We start from the raw sequence: 17,966 nt of genomic DNA, 5'->3' as shown, positions 1-17,966 counted from the left end.
GGCATTTAATAGCCATAGGCCTCACCTGGGTCCAACATATTGATGCAGTCAGGAAGAAGGTAAGCCAGTGGCTATACTGCGTTAGGGGTCTGAGGAGATCTGGTATTCCACCAAAGTCTCTAGTGAATTTCGACTGATGTACCGTGGAGACCAATCTGACTGGTTGCATCACCGCCGGGCATCAAGGCTTCAACATGGAGGTACAAGATCAAAAGAGGCTGCCCAGGGTTGTAGACTCAGCCAGCTCCTTCGAGGACATCTTCAAAAGTCGCGCCTCAAAAGGGTGGCATCCATCACTAAGGATCCTTACCATCTGGGACATGCACTCTTCTCATTAGGGAGGAGGAGTTTCAGGGAGGAGGTACAGGAGTCTGAGGATTTACACTCATTGTTTTAGGAGTTCCTTCCCCTCCGCCATCAGATATCTGAACAGTCCTCACTATTCCTCATCTGCAATATTTATCTATATTGTAATTTATAGTATTTTCTCTGTCTTGTACTACACTGCTGCCACAAAGCAACAAATTTCATGAGACAATAAACCTGATTCTGGGATTATTAGCCACACTAAACCAATGTAAATTTTTACTGTTGACATTGAATAGGATGGTGACAATGGGTAAACCTGCCTAATTCATCTACCCAGAGAATGCAGTTCACTGACTATCATTAACTCAAACGTTTACGCTTAATAAGTCTGTCATTTATCTTTTAGGCTGGAATACACATCAAAGTAAAAAGCCACAATTTGTTCATGTCTCTTATAAACTTCCAGTTGTTCACTGACAGCTGCGTAGGACTCCAGGGACAACTGCCGACTGAAAGTTATGAAAGCAGTGTACGTGTCTTTCCCCTCTGGGGCTCTACAATCTCCTCTAAAGCTTCCACCTGCAACCTGCCAGAGTTTTGTTTCTCCTTCAGCAGCTCCCCTGGGGGCCAAGGTTGATTTGCCTGCACTCCCATTTTGTGCATCCTTTGTGAGATCGGCAGACACTGCCACAGGTTAGGCAGGTGACGCTTGACAAGGGTGGTGGGCGGACGGTTCAAATAAATGTGAGCCTCTTCTGCTCTTTGCTAAGAGGATTCAGGTACTCTTATTTCAGAGACCCAAAGTTCTCTGTGCCCTCATCGATGCCGCTCCAGCACAGTGACAAGATTTAGTCCAGAAATTTCCAAGTGAGAATTTGATACATCTTCAAAGTCAAAATCAAAGTAAAATTTATCATCAAGGTACACATGCACTCAATGGCCACTTTATTTCTACACCCCTGCACCTGCTGATTAATGCAAATATCGAATCAGCCAATCATGTGCATTAATGCATGCGGACCTGGTCAAGAAGGTCAGTTGCTGTTCAGACCAAACGTCGCAATGAGGAAGAAGTGTGATGTACGTCATTGTTGGTACCACACGGGATGGTTTGAGTATTTCAAAAACTGCTGATCTCATGGGATTTACATGCACAACAATCTCTAGAGTTTAAAGAGAACAGGGCAAGAAACAAAGAAAACAACCAGAGAAAGGCAGGTCTGGGGACACAGGTATGTCTACCCCACCAATAGAACATTTTGCAGTGGCTGAGTTAAACGCATTTCTCCAGGGTTTTCAGGTTTCTGCTGCAGTCCCTCAGACTCCACTCTCCTACTCTCTTCCAGCACCACCAGTTGCAGCTATGGGCAGAGAAATGGCAGATGGAGTTTAACCCAGATAAATATGAGGTGTTGCACCTCGGTAGGGCAAATGCAAGGAGGCAGAACATTGTTAATGACAAGATAGTGTTGCTGAGTAGAGAGATCTTGGGATCCAAGTTCAAAGCAGCTTGAAAGAGGCTACTCAGTTTGATAAGGTGGTTAAGAAGGCTGACGGAATTTTTGCTTGTATTAGCTGAGATAGTGAGTTGAAACATCAGGAAGTTATGTGTATAAAACTCTGGTTAGGCCACATCTGGAGTATTGAGTACAGCTCTGGCTGCTCCACTATAGGAAGGCTTTGGGTGTAGAAGAGGTTTACCAGGATGCTGCCTGATTGAGAGGGCATGTGCTGTCATGAGAGGCTGGATAAACTTGGGTTGTTTTTGCTGGAGCACCGGAGGTTGCGGGGAGATCTGATAGAGGTTTACGAGATGATGAGAGGCATAGGTAGAGTGGACAGAGAGTATCTGTTTCTCAGGGTTGAAATGTCTAATACCAGAAGGCATACATTAAAGGTGAGAGGGGATAGGTTCAAGTGGGATGTGAGGGGTAAGATTTTTACTCAGACAGTGGTGGATGTGTGGAATGTGCCGCCTGGTATGGTGGTAGAGGCAAATACATTAGAGGCTTTTAGAGACATTTGGATATGCACATGAATGTAAGGAAAATGGGGGGATATGGACCTGGTGTAGGTAGGACAGATTAGTGTTTGGGTGCTTTTGATTTGCTTTTTAGCTGGTTCAGCACCACATTGTGGGCCGAATGGCCTGTTCCCCTGCTGTACTGTTCTATGTTCTATCTGACACCCTGTTCTAAGCACTTACCACTCTCTGGATGAAAAACCTACACCACACATTCTAAAGGCCCCCTTCGTTTATATGCACATCCTCAGTATTTGGTATTTCTATCCAGGAGAAAAAGATTCTGACTGTCATATGACTACAATTGGTGTCACTTCTTGGAAATCAGCTTATGAGGTCTTGGGGATTTCTCACCTTCTATCCCATTAACTTCTCAAATACTATTTCTTTTCCTAATTCTGATTTTTAACCCCTCATTCATCCTAGGCCAGTAACTCCTCACTTTTTCTGAAGCATTTTTCATCTTCTTCTGTGAAAACAGGCAAAGATATATAATTTTTAAAAACAAACTCTAGAATCTATGCCGTAATACCATGGGCTCGTAGTTTGTAAAGCAACCTCATGTGTGGCACCTTGTCGAAGGCCTTGTGAAAATCCAAGTACACAATATCAACCAATTTCCAATGTCTATCCTGCTTGTTATTTCTTCAAAGAATTCCAACAGATTTGTCAGGCAAGATTTTCCCTTGAGGAAACCATGCTGATTTCTTCCAATCTGTTACTTTACACATATCTATACATTTTTTATGGACTGTTTTCTCATTTCTCATTAGTTTACACTTACATTTTCCCTTCTTTGACAATACCTTGTTCTTTTTGCTAAATTCTGAAACTTTCCTGTGTTCGGGTTTGCAATGCAATCATTATCCTTTCCCTTTGGTCTAAAACTGCCTTTAACTTATTTTGGTGTATCTGTGGAATTCATTGCGACAGATAGCTGTAGAGGCATGTGATTGGGTATATTTAAAGCCAAGGTGGATAGGTTCTTGATTAGTAAAGTGTCAAAGGTTATGGGGAGAAGGCAGGAGAATGGGGTTGAGAGGGAAAATAAATCAGCCATGATGGAGCAGACTCAATGAGCCAAATGGCCTAATTCCATTTCTATGTCTTACAGTTTCCAAGTACTATGATTTGACTATTACTGTAGTGTACAATGTACTTTCTTCCTTTTTCCTGTGTAAGAACAATAATGTTAATTGACTATGAATTAGCTCTGCTCTCTTAATACAAACATCAGCCTTTTCAGAACATTATAAGAATAGAAGAATAATCAGGTGAAATATATCTCTAGCTATGTCCAATCCCTGTGAGAACCACTAACCTGGTGGCACACCGCCAATAAGTTTCCTGTGAATCTTTGGAACCTGAGTGTCGGAGTCATTCAAGCCATTGGTAAATGATATTTCTTCCTCTTCATATCCATTAATTAGACCAAATGCATGGAACCTGCCAGGATACAAGCAAGTGTACACAAAGGAACTTAAAGTGATGACCAACAGAGATACCACGATGCTGAGTACTTCAGGCTCTTCTTTTCTCAAGAGCTTCCATACTTTATTAACTTGGCTAAAAATCAGTAATGCATTTTCACCATGCATGATTTAACCCGCTAAGTAATTCCAAGCTGGTACCAGATCTAGCAGCCCCCAGCAACAACTAATTTACCTTGATCAGAATCTGGCCTGTGAAACTACGGAGGACTTTTCCATTAAGGAGACTTGACTACCTTCAGACAAAGAATGCAATCAATTCAAAATCTCAACCAATAATATTGATCTTAATTTCTAAATTGGTAAATCTATGCATTGGTAAATCAAGTGCTTTCTAACTAATTACAGAATGTGGTTTTTTTTCTAGCTGCTGAATAAAAGTATTCCTCAATACAGCATTGTATTAATTTACATTTTAAGATGTTTGTGAGACAGATCTCTGCATTAATTAATAACTCTTAAGATCCAGGTCATAAGTAAAATAAGCAGCTTACACATCAAGATAATTAATCTGAAATCTAAAGCCTTAAGTAGATGGGTCATAGCATTATCATTTAGCTTAAATAAAAATAGTCACTCACGCTGTATTGCAAAATGTAATTAAATTAAAAACATATCAGCTTTTTTATTTTGTGGCATGAGTTCATTAGTAATTATTTTTCAGTTGACAATACATGTAGTTGAGTATCTAATCTTTCAGCAAGCCCTTTTAATTAATTCCTGGCACTTGGACTTGCTGACAATTATGATTAAGGCAGGACAGAGTGAAAGTGAATATACTATTTGCCCTCTCCTCTACCTACAAGTTGCAGAGCTCAACTAATGATGATCATAGAAAAGAAGACAGCCCAGATTCAGATTCAGATTTATTTATCACATGTACATACATCAAAACATACATTCCGGTGCCAACATAGCATAGACATGACATAACACAATAGTACATAGTTTCTCACCATGCAAAATGAGCCGAAGCCAAAGTTGAGTCATATGTGCAATTACATGCAAGCACAAGTGCATTGAAAAGCTGACTTGCAGCTGCATTAAAGTATCACCAAGAAAGACATAAATTTAACATGAGATATACAAGTCTTTTGCAAGAATGTGGTCTCTATCTAAGAAATAAAGGATATGGCAACACACACACAAAATGCTGGAGGAACTCAGCAGGTCACGCCACACTTATGGAGGGGAATAAAGAGTCGACTTTTCGGGCAGAGACCCTTCATCAGGATGTGACAAAGGGTCTCAGCATCGACTATTTATTCATTTAAAACATCGACTGTTTATTCATTTCCATAGATGTTGCCTGACCTGATGAGTTCCTCTAGCATTTCGTGTGTGCTGCTCTGGATTTCCAGCCTCTGCAGAATCTCTTGCATTTAAAGGGTATGGTGGTTTTTGGAGAGTTTTAACGGCCTATTTCTCCAGAAACTCCTGGACATGACACAATTAGGATGGTTTGTTAAAGAAGGGATGTTGGTCCATTGTTATCAAGCAGATATTACTTACAGAGCCGGACAATAGTTAAATACAGCAGTTAAGACTATAAGATGTACAAGCAAAATTAAGCCATTTGGCCCATCAAGTCTGCTCTGCCATTTCATTATGGCTGATCCATTTCCCTCTCAGTCCCAATGTCCTATAAGACTATAAGCTATAGGAGCAAAATTAGGTCATATAGGCCAGTTGCTGGAAATAAGATCAGGAAAAGGTGGAAATATTCAATATGTCAGGCAGCATCTTTGGAAAGAGAAGCAGAGTTAACATTTCAGGTCAGTAGCACATCATTAGGAGTTCTGACAGAGCATTAAAGTAACAAAAACTGAATTGTAAAACTATTACGTTATTCCACCCAATAATTATGTCCAGAAACTGGATCAGGGTTATCATGCTGTGCCATTCATCTTCTGTGAAAATTTTTTAAAAATTGGAAATTGGGGACACTGTGTAGATCATTCCATGTGTTCCATCTGTCCAAATACCCCTATACTCAATGACCCTTGGTAGCTGATCCTTATCCCAACTTGCCTTAACTTCTGATCATTGTCACCCCAATCCTTGACCCTCTCCACATCTGGCCCTCTATCTCTATAACATACTTGATGCCCATCTCCTTTGCTCGTCACTTATCATGCGGAAAAATCTGCTCTCTATGTGCCAAGACCAATCTGTCAGCCAATGCCTCAGTCTCCAAGCAATGCAACTATTAACCCACTGTGCAACAACTGACAATAGGCCATCTCAGACAACAAACAATTTCTATGCCATAGTATCTTTTCTTCTTCATCCTTCTTCTTCTTCTTCTTCTTCTTCTTCTTCTTCTTCTTCTTCTTCTTCTTCTTCTTCTTCTTCTTCTTCTTCTTCTTCTTCCTCTTCTTGTTAATGGTGGTTGGCAGTCCTTCTGCCATTCCTTTGCCCACTCTCCATTGTTCTACACTCAGGGGCCACTTTATTAGGTACCTCCTGTAGCTAATAAAGTGGCTACTGAGTGTCTGTTCATTGTCTTCTGCTGCTTTTGCCAAGGTTCGACATGCTGTGCATTCAAAGGTGCTCTTCTGCACTCCACTTTTGTAACACGTGGTTATTTGAATTACTGTCACCTTCCTGTAGGCTTGAACCAATCTGACCATTCTCCTCTGAATTCTTTCATTAATAAGGTGTTTTTTGCCCACAGAACTGCTGCTCACTGGATGTCTGTTTTGGTTTTTTTTTGTTTTTGCAGCACTCTCTGTAAACTCTAAAGAGTGTTGTGCATGAAAAGCCCAGAAGATCAGGAGTTTCTGTGATACTCAAACCACCCCATCTGGCACCAACTATCATTCCACAGTCAACCTTACTTCAATCACATTTCTTCCCCCATTTTAATGTTTGGTCTGAACAACAACTGAACTGCTTGACCATATCTGCAATCTTTTATACATTGAGTTGGCGCCACATGATTGGCTGATTAGATATTTGCATTAACGAGCAGGTGTACAAGTGTACCTAGTAAAGTGGCCAGTGAGTTTATACTCAGTTGTAATCTTCCCTGTCCACTCCACAAATTTTGATGCCAGATCTGCAAACTTTGGCATTTCAGAAGTAAAACAAAACCTGCAAATCTGTAAACCAGAGACCCAATGCTAAATAAATGGAGGCAGTATCATTATGAGGTAGTCTTGCTGTTTGTTGTCCTACCTTCCTGAAGCGCAATGAGCCAGTTCTTTCAGAAACCGCACTGTTGCTTCCTCTTTGGCATTGAATGAGATGGTGTGGACTGGACAGGGGCTGTTCGCCAACTTCTGACGCAGAAGTTCTCTCATCCCCTGAGGACCATCACCAGCAGCAAAGAAGTAAACGGCTTCAATCTGCACAAAAGAACATTACAAGCATTCCACGTATTTCTTTTTTTAAATGAACAAACACAGGGAGAGTACTTCCCATCTTTTCCACTGGGAAGCTTATGTTCTCAACTCAACTGGCTCGGCTAGTAACAAGATAGTTCTTGTCTGTACTTTCTTTTAATATTCCTCATGTCTGACTTTACCTGATCAAAAATGTGTGTGTCTCATTACCCCAGTTATGGCACTGCAGCATTTCACAGGAATGAATATTGAAATTAATGAACAACCAATAAAGTGGAGTTCTCTATTCTATGCCTAAGTTCCTTTATGGGTTTGCAATTTACAAGGCCACATACTAAAGCTACTAATTCATAAAATCTGCTCTGCTCTATACATGATAATAATATGGATAAGGTAAATTGTTCAAGCGTTTTTCCAATCATGATTACAAAGTTAACTACTGTTCTTTTACAACTATGTTTTATTAACTTTATACTGGCAGCTCTGGGGCAGAAATAAACAGTTGAAATCTAAAACAGTTAAAAAAGTAATTCTTATACATATAGCAGATGTGATAAGTCTACTTTAACAATAATTGAATAAAACAGCTGTTTTGCTGTAACAGCTACAAACACTTTAAGGTGATTTAGAAATTGGCATCTGCTCATGTCTACGAAATGCACAATGTCTCACAGTTTTATCACTTGTTGCTTGCAGCACAGCCTCCACGGAGCTTGTCTTGCTGGTAACTGGCATATGGCGAAGATTCTCTATCCAGTCAACTGCTGAGACTATTGCCTGAGAGCTAACAGGAACAGCTTTGTCCTGCCACATATCCATTTCTTCAGCAGCCCTGTAGAGCGTTCAAAACAAGCAAGCAAAGATTAACTGTTTGAGCATCGAATTAACATCATACTCAATCCTCTAATCAAAGTATTTTCTGGTGGCCTTATCTGTGGCTACAGTATTTTCCCTTTGTACTTCTAATGACTCATTGCCAGAATTCTGAAAATGAAACCTCAATTTTAGCTTCCCACCTCTGATGAGATCAGAGAAGGGTTAACATCAGAAACACAAGAGATTCTACAGATGCTGGAAACATATGCAAAATGCTGGAAGAACTCAGCAGGACAGGCAGTATCTACGGAAAGGAACAGATGAAGGGTTTCAGCCCAAAACATCAACTCTTTATACTGTCAGGCCTGTTGAGTTCTTGCAACATTTTGGGCTTGTGGCCCAGCCCTGTTCAACATCTTTTTCAACCGTTGTAATGTCAGTATTATTAAAAGTAAGTTAATACCACTGGGGTTGGTGGGGTCTTTACTTCCGCTCTTTTTACTCCCAGTATGCGTTGTATATAGTTCCTCCACCCATGCCACACGAGGTACCTGGAGGCCTCTGTATTGTAAATATCATTTGCCATCCCAGATAAAGATGCTCTTTTGGACACCAAGTTGTCGAGTGGTCTTTTTGTAAAGTAGAAGTTACCACATCAACATTCACCATAATGAAGCTGGCTGCTGTTGCTTTGGTTCCCCTTTGCAAAATCTCATTGCCTCTCAGCTGTTATCCTGGCATTAGGGTCATCCCAGGCCTTAGTCATTGTAGCGAGGAGTTCAAATGTTCTGGGCCTCACATCAGCATCGTCATGGAGATATCCTGCCAACCCAGTGTTAAAATTAAGCCATCACACACCTGCAATCAGCATTGTGTTGCAGTGACAACACTTCATTTTTAGCATTGGTAGCACTAATTTCCTTTAATCAGCAGTTTCAAACACAGAATGACAGGACCCAGATAAATCATTCCAAAGGCTGTTGTTTTATTTACTCCCAGTGTTATCGGTGAGCCATTTCTTCTCATCTTCTTCCATTCCCGTAATATATTCTGCTTCCTTTGAAATTATTCTTAGATGCTGAATACTAAATCAAGGGAACCCCCTTGCCAAGAAATTTCACTCTGGGTGAGTACTGCTAAATGCATTATGTAATGGTTAATGGACTAAATTTAGGAGATAAATTGCAAAGTAATGGCACACACTTAGCACTGAGTAACAAGGCAGTTCCCTACATGATCAGAATAAATTATAGGAAGGGATGAAAACTAGTGAAATTCATCGCTACTGAACAGCTGCAAATGGATGGACGGACCAAGTCAGCAGACTGTCCTTACTTGAGAAGTAGAACCATCAGCAACCATCAGCTAGGTCTCAGGTGGCAGAGTCTGAGGCTATGTCCACACTACGCCGGATAAATCTGTAACGGAAGCTTTTTCTCTTCGTATTTACCCTCCGTCCACACTAAAATGGCATTTTCATCCCCCGAAACCGGAGCTTTTCAGAAACACTTTCCAGGGTGGGTATTTTTGAAAACACTGCTCGGGCAGATCAGTGTGGACGGGGGTAACCGGAGATTTTTGAAAACGCTGTCAGACGGCAGCGCAATATTTCATTGTTTTCTTGAACGCAACCTAACAATTTCAGAACAGACGGCAAAGAGACTGAAGCCAGAAGAGTTAGAAATGTACTCACCAAATACTTTGACCCATAACTTAATGAATAAATAAGTATACTGTACTCACTTTGCCCTGTTTTCTGTCCTTGCTCGTATGAAGGAGGTTTACATATTTATGCAAGTACTTCTCTGACAATAGATGTGTAACAGCCTAATATAACATTGTATGGAAATACAAGATAACACTGATGCAGACATGTTTTATACATTTAACAAGGTGCTTTATTAATGGAACAGTTAGTCAGTTTTTCAATGTTCGTCGTCAGCTGGGTCAATCTGTCCATGAATTCCCTGTCAGTTGCCGCTGTACGCTGCAGTATTTGTTTTTTTTTCCAGTTTTAAGTTCTCCTGCACGAGAGCCAACAGCTGTCCGTCATTTTAAGTTTTTCTAGTCTGTAACTACACAAACGCGCACTTTTACGGCAAGATTCGACACCAAACACGTCGCTTCTTTTCGGTAGATGTGTCCTGCGCATGCGCAGGAGGAGGAGATTTGCCGAAATCTCCATTTCAGTGTGGATAGAGATATTTTCAAAAACGCATAGTGTGGACGCCTATCGTTTTTATACGAAACCAGCGTTTTCAAAATTATCCGGTCTAGTGTGGACGTAGCCTGAGGCCTCATCCCCATTTTTCCCTGATAGCCTGTTGATAAGTCTCTATCGTCAGTAAGGAGGTAAGTCATTGCTAAAGATAAAAATTACTTTAATATATTAATTTAAAGTTTCTTAAGTTACCAGAAATCAATTCAATATTATAAGAGAAAGATGAACAAATAAACTAATTTCCGGCACTTGCTTTTCCATTTAAGACTAGTAATCCCATTTAACAGAATGGACTATGCTGTTTACATCACTACTCCTGGCGTAAAGTTGTTTCAATGTAAAAGATGCAGAATCCACTATGTCAGGAGAAAATTTTTGGCAAAGTTCCCTCTGGAATGCCCATGCAGATACGAGAATGACTCTGCCCTATGTGTCAGGTCAGGTCATTTGCCAGTAAATGATCAGCGGCTCTCAACTCAATTAAAACTGGAAGAAACTTGTAACAGAAGAAAGAAAGCACTGGAAATCAACACAACAGACCACAAACGTCACCAAGTTAACTCACACTTCAATCAGCAGCTTCTGGGTACAAGCTCCTTCCAGAATGTGAACAGGTAGATAAAGTCACAAAGAAAGCTTCTGGCTCATTGGCCTTCATAAATCAATGTACTGAGTCGAGGAGTTAGGTTGTTATGCTGAGATTGTGTAAGGCATTGGTTAGGCGTGATTTGGAATATTGCGTGCAGTTTTTGTCACCTATCCACAGGAAAGATGTAAATAAGATTGAAAGAGTGGAGAGAAAATTTACAAGGACGTTGCCAAGACTTGAGGACTTGAGTTATAGAGTAAGGTTGACTAGGTTAGAACTTTATTCCCTAGAATGTAAAAGTTTGAGGAGAGATTTGACAGATACATACAAAATTATGATAGAGTAAGTGCAAGCAGGCTACCTCTCACTGAGGTAGAAAGAGACTACAACTCGAGATTATGGGGTAAGGATGAAAGATGAAATGTTGAAAGGCCACATAACGAGGAATTTCTTCACTCAGAGGGTGGTGAGAGTGAAGAATGAGCTGCCAGCGCAAGTAGTGGATGCAGGGTCAATCTCAAATCTTAAAAGGAATTTGGATAGGTACATGAGTGAGGGGGGTTTGGAGAGCTTTGGCATGGGTGTAGGTTGGTGGAACGAGGCAGGTTGATGGCTTGGCACAGACTAGGTAGGTCGGAAAGCCTGTTTCTCTGCTGTAGTGTTCTGTGATTCTGTATAATCCAGGTCAACCCTTTCATGGCAAGCCACTTTCTTGTAGCTTCCAGAAAATGAGATGAATCTGTGGAATGTATTGCCACATATGGCTGTGGAAGCCAAGTCATTGAGTACACTTAAAGCGCAATTCGATAGGTTCTTAATTAGTCAGAGTGTCTAATGTTATGGGGAGAAGGCAAGGGAATAGGGTTGAGAGGGATAATAAATCAGCCATGATTGAATGGTGGAGCTGGCTCGATGGCCCAAATGGCCTAACTCTGCTCCTATGCCTTAAGGGATATAAAGAAATGAGGCTTCATCTGCCCAGTCGGATGTTTTCAGAGAAAACATTCAGCTACTGGTGAATGGCTAGCTCTGCACTGCCTCAAACAGAAAACTTGCAATCACAGTTCCTTTGCTGCATGTATAGGTGTAACCATGATCAGATGCCGTTCCCCTGAATTTACAATCGAGGACTGCTTGCAATCTAAATAACAAAATCAGCATGCAATACACAGAGCTCAGCAATCTCACCTCCACCGGACCAGATTGAGGTTTTGCACACCTAACACATCTAGTTGTGAATGGTTGTGGGCAATGAAACAACTAATGAAGGGAGGAAATTTTGTAAGTATTTCCTGAGAGTTGGCGGGGCCCAACAATTGAGTGCTAAAGACTGAAGCTCTCAGATCAGAAGGCCGTTGACAAAGTGTCGCATGTGAGACCACTTAATGACCTTTGTCTGGTCAGGGAATGTGAGGAGGTTATAGATCAGAGCTATAGGCAAGTAGTCACACCGGGGCCTCAGGAGACAGATAAGTGGGTAACAGTCAGGAGAGGGAAGGGTAAGTGTCAGATACGAGAGAGTACCCCTGTGGCTGTCCCCCTTAAAGGTAAGTACTCCTGCTTGAGTACTGTTGGGGGGAACGGCCTACCTGGGGGAAGCAACAGTGGCCATGCCTCTGGCACAGAGTCTGGCCCTGTGGCTCAGAAGGGTAGGGAAAGGAAAAGGATGGCAGCAGTGATAGGGGACTCTATAGTTAGGGGGTCAGGTAGGTGATTCTGTGGACGCAGGAAAGAAACATGGTTGATAATTTGCCTCCCAGGTTCTAGGGTCTGGGATGTTTCTGATCGCGTCCACGATATCCTGAAGTGGGAAGGTGAACAGCCAGAGGTTGTGATACATATTGGTACCAATGACATAGGTTGGAAAAGGGAGGAGGTCCTGAAAACAGACTACAGGGAGTTAGGAAAGAAGCTGAGAAGCAGGATCACAAGGGTAGTAATCTCAGGATTACTGCCTGTGCCATGTGACAGTGAGTATAGGTATAGAGTGAGGCGAGGATAAATGTGTGGCTGAGGGATTGGAGCAGGGGGATGGGGTTCAGGTTTCTGGAACATTGGGACCTCTTTTGGGACAGGCGTGACCTGTACAAAAAGGATGGGTTGCACTTGAATCAGAGGGGGACCAGTATCCTGGCAGGGAGGTTTGCTGAGGCTGTTGGGGAGAATTTAAACTAGAATTGATGGGGAGGGGGGTGGGAACCGAACTGAAGAGACAGAGGAAGGGGTGGTTGGCTCACGAATACCTGATGGCTTGAGATGTGTTGATTTTAATGCAAAGAGTATCATGAACAAAGCGGATGAGTTTAGAGCGTGGATCAGTACTTGGAGCTATGATGCTGTGGCCATTACAGAGGCTTGGATGGCTCAGGGACAGGAATGGTTACTTAGAGTGCCAGGCTTTAGATGTTTCAGAAAGGACAGGGAGGGAGGCAAAAGAGGTGGGGACATGGCACTGTTGATCAGAGATAGTGTCACAGCTGCAGAAAAGGAGGAAGTCATGGAGGGATTGTCTATTGAGTCTCTGTGGATGGATGTTAGAAACAGGAAGGTGTCCATAACTCTACTGGGTGTTTTTTATAGACCTCCCAATAGTAACAGGGACATCGAGGAGCAGATAGGAAGACAGATTCTGGACAGGTGCAATAATAACAGGGTCACGTGGTGGGAGATTTTAATTTCCCAAATATTGATTAGCATCTTCCTAAAGCAAGGGGTTTAGATGGGATGGAGTTTGTTAGGTGTGTTCAGGAAGATTTCTTAACCCAATATGTAGATAAGCCTACAAGAGGAGAGGCTGTACATGATCTGGTATTGGGAAATGAACCTGGTCAGGTGTCAGGTCTCTCAGTGGGAGAGCATTTTAGAGATAATGATCACAATTCTATTTGCTTTACCATAGCATTGGAGAGGGGTAGGCACTGACAAGTTAGGAAAGCGTTTAAGTGGAGTAAGGGGAAATATGAAGGTATCAGGCAGGAACTTGGAAGCATAAATTGGGAGCAGATATTCTCAGGGAAATGTACAGCAGAAATGTGGCAAATGTTCAGAGGCTATTAGCTTGGCGTTCTGCATAGGTACGTTCCAATCAGACAGGGAAAGGATGGTAGGGTACAGGAACCATGGTGTACAAAGGCTGTAGAAAATCTATCAAAAAGAAAAGAAAAGCTTATGAAAGTTTCAAAAAACTAAGTAATGATAGAGATCTAGAAAATTATAAAGCTAGCAGAATGGAGTTTAAGAAGGAAATTACGAAAACCAGAAGGGACCATGAAAAGGCCTTGGTGAGCAGGATTAAGGAAAACCCCCAGGCCTTCTACAAGTATGTGAAGAGCAAGAGGATAAGGCATGAGAGAATAGGACCAATCAAGTGTGACAGTGGAAAAGTGTATATGAAACCGGAGGAGTTAGCAGAGGTACTTAATGAATACCTCGCTTTAGTATTCACTACGGAAAAGGACCTTGGCGATTGTAGGGATGATTTACAGTGGCCTGGGAAGCTTGAGCATGTAGATATTAAGGAAGAGGATGTGCTGGAGCTTTTGGAAAGCATCAAGTTGAGTAAGTCACCAGGACTGGATGAGATATACCCCAGGCTACTGTGGGAGGTGAGGGAGGAGATTGTTAAGCCTCTGACAATGATCTTTGCAACATCAATGGAGACAGGAGAGGTTCTGGAGGATTGGAGGGTTGCAGATATTGTTCCCTTATTCAAGAAAGGGAGTAGAGATAGCCCAGGAAATTATAGACCAGTGAGTCTTACTTCAGTAGTTGGTAAGTAGATGGAGAAGATCCTGAGAGGCAGGCTTTATAAATATTTGGAGAAGCATAATATGATAAGGAATAGTCTGCCAAGGCCATGCTGACAAACCCATGTTAAGGCAGATCGTGCCTTATGAGCCTGATTGAACTTTTTGAGGATGTGACTAAACACTGATGAATGTAGAGCAGTAGATGTAGTGTATATGGATTTTAGCAAGGCATTTGATAAGGAACCTCATGCAAGGCTTATTGAGAAGGTAAGGAGGCACAGGATCCAAGGGGACCTTGCCTTGTGGATCCAGAATTGGCTTTCCCACAGAAGGCAAAGAGTGGTTGTAGACAGGTCATATTCTGTGTGGAGGTCGGTAACCAGTGGTGTTCTAGGAGCTCTTCTCTTTGTGATTTTTATAAATGACCTGGATGAAGAAGTGGAGGGATTGGTTAGTAAATTTACTGATGACACAAAGATTGGGGGTGCTGTGGATAGTGTGGTGGGCTGTTAGAGGTTACAGCGAGACATTGATAGGATGCAAAACTGGGCTGAGAAGTGGCAGATGGAGTTCAACCCAGGTAAGTGTGAGATGGTTCATTTTGGTAGGTCAAATATGATGGCTGAATATAGTATTAATGGTAAGACTCTTGGCAGTGTGGAGGATCAGAGGGATCTTGGGGTCTGAGTCCATAGGACACTTAAAGCTGTTGCACAGGTTGACTGTGTCGTTAAGAAGGCATACTGTGTATTGGCCTTCATCAACCATGGGATTGACTTCAAGAGCCAAGAGGATTTGTTACAGCTATATAGAACCCTGGTCAGAGCCCACTTGGAGTACTATGCTCAGTTCTGGTCACCTCACTATAGGAAGGATGTGGAAACTATTGAAAGGGTGCAGAGGAGATTTACAAGGATGTTGCCTAGATTGAGGAGCATGCCTCATGAGAATAGGTTGAGAGAGCTTGGCCTTTTCTCCTTGGAGCAATGGAGGATGAGAGGTGACCTGATAGAGGTGTATAAGATGATGAGAGGCTTTTTCCCAGGGCTGAAATGACTAATACAAGGGGGCATGGTTATAAGGTGCTTGGAAGTAGGTACAAGCGGGACGTCAGAGGTAAGTTTTTTACAGAGTGGTGGGTATGTGAAATGCACTGCCAGTGACAGTGGTAGAGGCAGATACAACAGGGTCTCTTAAGAAACTCTTAGATAGGCACATGGAGTTTAGAAAAATAGAGGGCTATGCGGTAGGAAATTCTAGACAGTTTCTAGAGTAGGTTACATGGTTGGCACAACATTGTGGGCTAATAGGCCTGTAATGTCCTGTCCATTTCTGTTCTATGATGGAATGGTACAGCAGACTTGATGGGCTGAATGGCCCAATTCTGCTTCAATGTCTTATAGTCATATTCATTTAGAAGCAATGAATAAATGATCCATCTCCGCTTCCTCCTGAAGTGTGCACCATCACAGAAACCAGTCTCTAGCCAATTCAAGTTTTTGAACACGCCCAGTCTACCAACTTGAATCACCATATTCCCTCCACAGAAGTCACAGGTATTAACCATCTCCCACAGATGTCACCTGAAAGGCAGTGGCAGCACTATCACTGAGTCTCCGCTTCATCAATGTTCTGAAGGTCACAACCGACCAGAACCTCAAGTAGCCTATCCACATAAATGCCATAGCCAGAGGGCAATTCAGGGGATGGATAGCCTGTAGGAAAGGACTCACTACCTGACACCCTAAGTCTTTCCTGCCATCTACAAAGTAGAAGTCCGGTTCATGCCAAAACGCTCTCTGCTTACCCTGATAAGTGCGATGGTAACACCTCTGAGAATGCTCAGTACCATCCATTTGATCAACTCCCACCCACTCTCTTAATATACATTCTCTCTCCACCACTTGCACCTTGTGGTGGAGAGAATGTACGTTAAGATACACAATATGCTGGAGGAACTCAGCAGGTCAGGCAGCATCGATGGAGAGGAATAAACAGTCAACATCATTTGTCCCCGCTGGTTCTGTCCCTTCAAATGCTGAGTTCATAGAACATAGAATATTACAACACAGTAAAGGCTGTTCAGCCCATGACACTGTGCTGACCTTTTAACCTACACTAAAATCAACCAAACACTTCCCTCCTACATAGCTCTCCACTTTTCTATCATCTATGTGCCTATCTAAAATGCCCCTGTTGTATCTGCCTCCACCAGCACCTCTGGCCAAGTGTCTCACGCACCCACCACTCTCTGTGTAAAACACTTAGCACTGATATCTCCCCTATATATTCCTCATATTAGCCATTAGTACCCTGGAAGAAAGTTTCTGGCTGTCTGCTCAATCTGTGCCACTTATCATCTTGTACCTCCACATGTTCGTGTGTGTGTGTTGCTTTAGATTTCCAGCATCTGTTAAATCTGTAGTGGTTTTTTTTTGTGTGCCATAGTCTGCCAGAACCTCGGCGACCACTTATTTTTTCAAGTGGTTGTCTTGGAGGAAAGATTCTGTGAGTGGTTCCCCACGTCCTTCTCACAACGCAGTTGTTTTTCTTTTTACGAGGCTGAGTTGCGAGCTCGACACTCAACCCAGCACGGATGGAAAGCATGTCCAGGAGCAGCCTGACTGGATTCAAACCTTTGCTCCGGAGTCTGGCACTGATGTCACTGTAGTGTTTATAACATACAAAATGCATTCACCCAGAAAAGTCCGACAATACCTCCCAAACCAATGACCTTCACTACCAAGAAGGACCAAGGTCCGTTGGCATCATCAGGATACATTGGTTCCTCTCCAAGTCACAGGCCAACCTGACCTGGAGGAAAGTCATTCACTGTCCACTCCCAACACAGCAGCACTGTAGGAGAGAGTGCCAACGTCAGAAGGATTGCCTGCGGTTCAGAAAGAAACATCCCCTTCCCAAGGGCGGCATGATGGTGTGGCAGTTAGCATAAAGCTTTGCAGTACCAGCGACCCGGCTTCAACTCCAGCCACTGTCTGCACGGAGACTGTACATTTTCCCCATGACTGCGTGTGTTTCCTCCGGATGGTCTGGCTTCTCCCACATTCCCAACACGCACTGGTTAGTAGATTAATTGGTCACATGGGTGCAATTGGGCAGTACATGCTCACTAGGCCGGAAGGACCTCTTACTATTCTGTATCCCACCAACAGGATCCCACCACCAAGGACAACTTTCCCTCCCCTCCCCCAACTTTCTGCTTTCCGCAGGAATTGCTCCCTACATGACTCCCTTGTCCATTCATCCCTCCCCACTGATATCCCTCCTGGCACTCATCCTTGCAAGCGGAACAAGTGCTACACCTGACCCTACACCTCCTCCCTCACTACCATTCAGGGCCTCAAACAGTCCTTCCAGGTGAGGCAACACTTCACCTGTGAGTCTGTTGGGGTCGTCTACTG

General features: G+C 42.7%; 1 protein-coding gene across 1 annotated transcript in view; it reads right to left on the bottom strand.

Annotated features, from left to right (window-relative positions):
• LOC140726039 (von Willebrand factor A domain-containing protein 3B-like) overlaps window positions 1–17,966 on the bottom strand; it is a 185,189-nt gene that overhangs the window by 130,602 nt on the left and 36,621 nt on the right. Inside the window, exons 5-7 of the mRNA XM_073041933.1 lie at window positions 7,842–8,001; window positions 7,003–7,172; window positions 3,654–3,778 (exon numbers count right to left, since the gene is read on the bottom strand). Of these exons, the coding sequence (XP_072898034.1) occupies window positions 3,654–3,778; window positions 7,003–7,172; window positions 7,842–8,001 (455 nt within the window). The remainder of the gene's footprint in view (window positions 1–3,653; window positions 3,779–7,002; window positions 7,173–7,841; window positions 8,002–17,966) is intronic.

This window comes from Hemitrygon akajei, chromosome 4, assembly GCF_048418815.1.
Source record: "Hemitrygon akajei chromosome 4, sHemAka1.3, whole genome shotgun sequence".
NCBI lineage: Eukaryota > Metazoa > Chordata > Chondrichthyes > Myliobatiformes > Dasyatidae > Hemitrygon > Hemitrygon akajei.
Note: the sequence above shows the minus strand (reverse complement) of the source record. Positions and strands in the feature narration are given on the sequence as shown.